The 7,500-nt window shown below is 40.7% G+C and overlaps 1 protein-coding gene across 1 annotated transcript in view; it reads right to left on the reverse strand.

Annotated features, from left to right (window-relative positions):
* Positions 1-3,292: 3,292 nt before the first annotated feature.
* LOC137989817 (receptor-type tyrosine-protein phosphatase F-like) overlaps positions 3,293-7,500 on the reverse strand; it is a 55,017-nt gene continuing 50,809 nt past the window's right edge. Inside the window, exons 15-16 of the mRNA XM_068835460.1 lie at positions 7,148-7,325; positions 3,293-6,189 (exon numbers count right to left, since the gene is read on the reverse strand). Of these exons, the coding sequence (XP_068691561.1) occupies positions 5,969-6,189; positions 7,148-7,325 (399 nt within the window). The 3' untranslated portion in view covers positions 3,293-5,968. The remainder of the gene's footprint in view (positions 6,190-7,147; positions 7,326-7,500) is intronic.

Genomic DNA, 7,500 nt, shown 5'->3' on the forward strand with positions numbered 1-7,500 from the left:
CTTTCATTCTCTATTTTCAATCTGAAACCGCTCGTACCCAACTAATAGGCCATTTTCCGAGTTCATGCCTGCCTCCTCTTCAAAGCGAGTCTAAGTGCGAAGTTTTTGGGTTGGTAATTAGTTTTACTTTGCATATGAATGAAAACTACTTTTCATAAGAATAACTTCGCTCTTAGACTCGATTTGAAGAGGAGGCAGACATGACCTCGGAGAAATGGCCTATCTTTAGGATTCTTCGCTCACATTGTAGTACGTGAGCGAGATAGAATAATCGCGAAAGACGTAGGATTGTGCAAAGTTATATTTTGAGGTGACGTTGTCGTGGACGTCGCCGTCTTCGTTTTGAAAACTCCCAAATAGTTGATTTTCATCTCTTGGCGATGACGTAATGCGCAATTGCTGGTGGACGAACGGAGGGAGCTAATAAGAGATCTTTTGCTTTTGTCCACCAATATGGCGGCGATGACGTCACGTGCAAACCACCTATGAATGACATAGCTAAACCTTGACATGGAATCCCGCGGATGAAACCATTCTAGCTCCCCAAGGTATTTCTTAAAAACGGTGTACATTCCATGCAAATTGGATTTCTTTTTTAATCTTATGCAACACGTTTTCGGCAAGAAATTTATTCCATAATGAGATCCGACACTAGTTTCACGAACATGGTTCAACATCCTCCTGCAACGTTTGATGCTCAGCAAATGTTGAACAATGTTGCACAGACGTGTTGAACGGAATAGAGCTGGTCCCAGTAGTTCAAACGATAGATAGCGCTATCCACCTGATAAATCACTATCCAGCAGATAATCACAAGCAAAACTGATTGAGTTATCCAGTGGATAGTGATTTATCCGGCGGTTAGCGCTATCCATCGTTTGAGCAACTGCGCCCTGCTGCCCGTTTCTCGAAAGTCCCGAAACTTTACGGGCCATTTTCGGGTGTCACAATTCCCTCTGTCAGTGTTTCTTCAGAACGGAGAGGACTTGAATCGTCAAACTTCACAGTAAATTTTCTTTTTGCTACCTTGAAAACATGTTAAAAGGTCGGCTTTCCAAAACAAGCTGTTGGCAGTTTCTTAAATGGCTTTTCGGGCCCGAAACGTTTTCGGGACTTTCGAGAAACGGGCCCCTGGTCTCAATTTTCGTTCAACAACGTTCAACGTGTTGAATGGCATATTTCAACATTCGACATGTCATGACACACTGTTCAACATTTGTTGATCAACAAATGTTGAACCGTGTGTCACCGGCGTAACCCACTATGGACGCATGTTAGTTCCATATTTTTTACTATTATAGGTATCTTTTATAGCTAAATGAACCAAAGATTTATAATAATGCTTGGATTATTTGTTTATGGGTAATTCCTTAAAATAATAGAAAGCAATGCAGCTGTAAATTCTCGCTATCTAAATTGTGTTTATTACGTATTTAAAAAAGTAGATCCAAGTCTGAATATGGCTCCTTTGGGGAATTAAATGAATCCGATATTTTTAATGCAATCCCCCGTCACTGATCTTTTTGTGATTGTTCCCGTTCCATGTAACTTGTTCCAGTGGGGTCCACCCGTTCACGAATATGTGATGCTCGTAAGCTATTTAAAAGTTTGCAAAATAATGATTCAAAGAAAACGAAACCCAGTGCGTCCCCAAAGCACACTTGTTCAATCCTCAGTTGTATTTAGAGATCGTTACACTAAGCTCGATTTTGCCGGAAGGAAGTTTAAACAACGACTACGGCTACGAAAACGCCAACGTCACAAAGCAGGAACGTTACTGGTTAAAAAAGCAAAAATAATCGTGCTGCACGTGCAGCACGAATTTCCGTGCATTTCTTTGCCGTACTCCACAAAACAAAAATTGATTAAACCATTAATTTTCTATGTTCCTTTAAAACCGTTCGTATCCATCCAGTTACAGGATAGTTCGCCCGTATTGTACAAGGTGAACAAGACGGAATAATCTCGAAATACTTTCGATAGCGCTATGTTATATTTTGGAGTGACGTTTTCGTTGCCGGACGCTGCCCATTTGTCCTTGCTTTATTTAACTTCCTATAAACGCATCGAAAAACGAGCATTTTCAAATGACAACGAATTTGTGTGGATGGAGCCAAAAACGTTTCCTGGATGTACTACGACAATTTTACCTTTCCTTTGCGAGAACTTTACTACAGAATAAAAATCAGTTAATAGAGCGGTTTTAAATTGAATGTCGTAAAACAAATACCAAGGTAATTACCTCAACCAACCATAGCAGATGCAAACAGTACAATGAAACGATCCAAAACCCAAGCAATAGACCATTTTACAGTTGTGGCTAAGTTACCAGGCCTAGCAATGGAAGCGAGGCTGCCGGTGACCCTGTTTTGATACAAACCTTCATGCTTTTGTAATGTTAATATGGACTAATTAGCGTTACAACAACACAATTTACACGATAAAAGCAGTGAGGTCTGTATCAATGCAAGGTCACCGGCAGCCTCGCAGCCATTCATAGGCTTGGTCGCTGAGCAAACAACTGTAAAATGGCCTATTCCAGGTACGTTGCTCAAAGCGCGGGAAAAATCGCGGGTGCAAAACGTGGTTTTGGTTTTCCTTTTCATTTGTTGATAAACTGGCGCGGAATTAATTTTTTAACCAATCACTTAGCGTAGAAATTGCAATCGCGTAATTATTTTCGACAGTCATTTTGAAAACTGCTCTACTTTCATTCTTAATTGCTTTCAAATAACCAACGTGGTTGAATCAAAAGAAACTCTTATTAGAAGGAAAGAATTTCTAATAACATGTATATGTTGATACTGTACGTGTGTAACCTTAGACAAGGCAACTATATATCTACCTTAAAAAACTAGGGCCTGCCCTTGGAATGAACAATGCTGTCGAGATTATGATTTCCTGAAAACGACCTGTTTTGTTAACAAACTCGCACGATGTTGAGTACAATTTCGAATTAATAAATACGAGTAGAAATGTGAAAGTTCCCCGGACTTGTTGAACACCACTAGTATCTATGGCAGTATGGTCCAGTGGTTAGGGCGTTGGGTCTGCATGCGGCTGCTCCGGGTTCAAATCCCGTTATAACCTCTGGTTTGGATTTGTTTGCGGTTGTCGCGGATTCAACTCTACCATGCTTTGTAAATAGCCCACTGGTTGCCTCCCGCCAGTTGGGGTTCTTAATATGTTTCTGTTAAGTTTGCCAATTGTTACTTTCACCTTGTTAACAGTGGAGTACCTGTAAACTAGCTTGATAGCTAAGTGTACTTCCACTATAAAGAAAGCATTTACATTTTTTTTACATTTTTTTTATTATTGTACTAGCAGATGTGGTTACAAATATTTTTGTGTATAAACTGTTAACTGTTTCCCTTGGGGCCAGTCATTAAGTGTTTTGTTATACCTCCCAACTCAAAAGAGAACAATACACGGATTCTTACACGGAATTTGCTGCTGTTTCAAAGGTGTACCTCCTGATTACGTGCGAATCGAAAGTTCAAGTCATTGTTTTCCTGGGAAGTTAGCGAGTTTTGACCCATGACATGTGACACGTTCTCCTTCAATCGGAAAACGTAATTGAGTTGGGAAGTATAACAATCTTGTTTGTACTATCTTCTACTGTACTCTACTCTACTCTACTCTACTTCTACTTCTACTGTATATGAATAGATTTGCATTCGCCTAAGAACTACATTCGTATCAAAAATCATGCGTCTTCTTCTATAATCGATAAATAACGGATCTTTTCGTGTGATCATCCCGAAATCTTCACGCCGGCTTTTTTGATCGGACTACATGGCATGCCTTGTACGTTAGCCTGTTTTGCGCTTTCCGGGAAGTTTTAACGCCTTGTGAAACTTAATTAGTAAAAACTTGTGCTGAACGTGCGGTATGGAGTTTGGTACATTTCTTTCGCGTGCTTCGCACAAGAACAACGAAAATGCATTTTTTTAGGTTTGACGATTGCGTAAGCATTCAACAGTCAATCTCTTACTGCGACGAAACGCCGAAAAGATTTCCTCTCCAACATTGTACAACGCGAACAAGATAAAGTGCTCCCAAAATAGTCACATTCGCCCAAATGAGTGTTTTCAACTGATGTTTTCGTTAGCGTTGTCTTTGATGCCATAGCTCTCTTTTACCTTGGGCGTGGAGGTGAAGGTTTCATCAGTTGATAAAGATTACAAAATGGACCTTTTCAAGGTAAACAACGCCATTTTGAAAATGAAGCAAACAGTGTTGTCCAATCATTCGCTGATGATATAGCTGGGGCGAGTGTCTAACCCTATTTTTCATTTTTCATACTATTTCCTGTATTCTAGCATAGTGCAGTAAACTTGGTTTAAACACAAATGCATAAAAAATCAAAAACAACGATTATACAGCCCTTACCAATAGTCCATTTTACAGTTGTGTGTTCAGTTACCTGGCCTTTAAATGAACGTGAGGCCTATGTTGACCTTGTTTTGATAGAAACCTCACTGCTTTTCTTCTGTAAATTCTGCAACAACATCATTAACATAAGAAAAGGAGGGAGGTCTGCATCATAACAAGGTCAACACCAGCCTCACTTTCATTTAAAGGCCAGGTAGCAATTGTAAAGAGGTCTATTCGAGATCTGTATGGGTAGAAAATCCTAAAATAACAATGACCACAACCAGGTTTTCTGAGCCCGCGAGACTGACCACCCCCCAGCAAACCAATGTTTTAACGAAAACCGCTGGTCAGCAACCTGGTTCTGGTCATTGCTGTCTAAGGTCTTCCGTATGGCTACAGAGATCTTAGAGAGATTGAACATCACGTTTACGATAAACGGGAAACGTCGGACTAAAATTTGCGTTTTGCCAAAAATTGAAGAAATTCGTTTGATATGAGTTTATTTCTTGCGTGTTAGCAGCAGGTGTCAAGTAACTTTTCATAAGAGAGAGACGAGGTAGAATTAATTTTAATGTGGTTTATGACAAGCAGCACCACACCGTTTCGCGTTTTCCGTTTCACGTAAATGCGATGCTTTATCTTTCCATTATATCTGAGATTTTACCGTGAAAAGGCGTACTTTCCTGGTAACCAGCCCAGGTAGGTTACCAAGCTGTATGAATAGTTTGGACGGAGCTATTGAACATAAGAACCGTGCACTAAAGAACTACGCGGAATTAATGCTAACAGTAACCCTTGCCCAACGACTTCGACGACATGAAATAACTAATTTTTTTGGCTATTTCCTGGATAATAGCTATGCAGTTTACACACCGAGCAACGCGAAATGGTTGCAAAGCGCCCAAGTTTATATTAGGGACTTAAAAGATCCACTACGGCGACGTCGACGAAAACGTCACAACACAATAATATCATTGGTTAAAAGAGGAAAAATAATCGTGCGGCACACGTGCGGCACGCATTTAGCACAAAGTCGTGCGGTACTCTGCACAACAACGGAATGAAATCACCAAATTTGAGGTTTTGACGACAAGGCGAGCGCAATTTATTTTTTAGGACACTTCGCCCACATTGTACGACGCTTTGGAAATAGCCTAACTTCGAGAAAGTATTTTGAGGCGACGTTTTCGTTGCCGTCGCCGTCGTAGATCGTAAAGTCCCTACTTACAGATCTACGACGCGGTCGTCATCGAGAACGCCAGAACAAAACAAGAATATCATTGATTAGAAGAGGAAAAATAATCGTGCTGCACGTGCGGCATGCATTTTAGCACGTTTCTGGAACTCTGTACGTTTTAACGACAACCTGTCGACTCTGAAAACCGCTCGCACCCAATTTAATTTGAGGATACGTCGCCCACATTGTATGACGCGAACGAGATGAAATAATCACGAAAGACTTACGCTAGTGTAAAGTTATATTTTGAGGTGACGTTTTCGTCGCCTTCGCCGTCGAAGATCTTCAGTTAAAGTCCCTATTTTCAGATGATTTTCTCGTCGAAGTCGTCATGTTCCTCTTATAGGCTCTCTTTCAAGTTAGTTCAGTAACCGTCACTTCTTTGGAGTGTATTGGAGTTACTTGAGAGATTCTCAGCCAACGTGCTTCGAAAGATGTCTTTCTTCTCAGTTTCCAAAATCGTATTATTTGCCTCCTGTGCTTCTCTCCTAGGCCCTCTTTTATTTTGCGCATGCGCTGAAAAAACTCCTCCACTAGCATGTTCATTTCTTTTTGTAGAATTTCCTTGAAATTTACTGGAAATCAAAAATATATTAAACTTAAAGTGCACCCAAAACTCAAATGTTTTTAGTCTACGATATAGATCTCTCCACCGAAAGCAAACATGTCTGACGATTCTTACCGCAAATTTTCGCTTCTTATCTGCCGGGCAAGACGCGCAAAGTCATCAAAACTAGCAGCAATTAATTTGAACCCACAGGCAATGGTCTATTCTAGATTTTACTTCACCAACTGCTTTGCAATGCAGTCTTCAAAACACATATTACCAAGGTATATTGGTCTCACTTAAGGTTTTCTGGGCAAAACGCCATCATATTTAGCCGTGAAGGTCTCCCTTAGGGTTGCGCCCGAAGAAATATAAAAGTGTATATTTATTTTAGGGGTCAAAAGAAGTCTGGGCCACGCCCAGATTGGTCTCCTTTAGGGGATTAATTTAAAAATTTCGACAAGAATCCCTCCCCATTGTATATGGGAATCCTCCCCGGGGATCTTTAACGTCCCACGGAGTTTTTTGAACAAAAAGGGTTGTGAGACGGGGGCTACGGTTTACAGTCCTTATCCGAGAAGACTTGAAAGTCTAACCATTTGCGGATGTAACTACAAAGGCAGCAGTTTCTCCTCAGTTGGTTTAAGACCCTGAGTTTTAGTCCGTCCGGAATCGAACTCGCGACCTCCCGCATTGTAGCCCGACGCTCAACTAGCCTGAGCCACCGGTGCGCGGAACATAATTATGTAACCAACGGTAGGCCCGTTTGGTAAAGAAATGTCATACTGATGAATTCTCCAAGGGAATGTTTTAAAACTTTGAACGACTTTTGAACACTATTTTGAAAATTCGAGCAACGTTTGAGTGCTTTTTTTGCCAGTTTTGAAGCACTGTTTTTTTAGAATTTTTCCCACCGCAATCGGGAAGGGCCTGGTGGTCGTTAATGGGAGGCTCGAGTGCATTGTACAAGCAAAAACATTCCTTACCTTTCTGATGCACTTTCTCTCTTGATCGTATGCGACGTATAACTTGATACATCAGCGAGAAAAATAGGGCCACTCCGAGGCTTATACTTGCGTATCGCAAAGCCCTACGAAACTCTTCCGAAGAGCTATCAAAAAAACCGCCTGAGGCGACCTCTTCCTTGTCGGTAGAATTAGAGGTCTGGAACGAAAATTGATCAAATAAATGGATCGTTCATGAATTCAAAAGCAAGCCATAAATGATTGAAATGCCTCAAAACGATCTTTTCCCTTTTAAGTTATAGCTCACTTTCATAAATGGCGACCACTTTTACATTTTTTTTTTGTCTTTATCTTAATTAGACCTACTGCCCTCG

This window comes from Montipora foliosa, unplaced genomic scaffold (assembly GCF_036669935.1).
Source record: "Montipora foliosa isolate CH-2021 unplaced genomic scaffold, ASM3666993v2 scaffold_475, whole genome shotgun sequence".
Lineage (NCBI taxonomy): Eukaryota > Metazoa > Cnidaria > Anthozoa > Scleractinia > Acroporidae > Montipora > Montipora foliosa.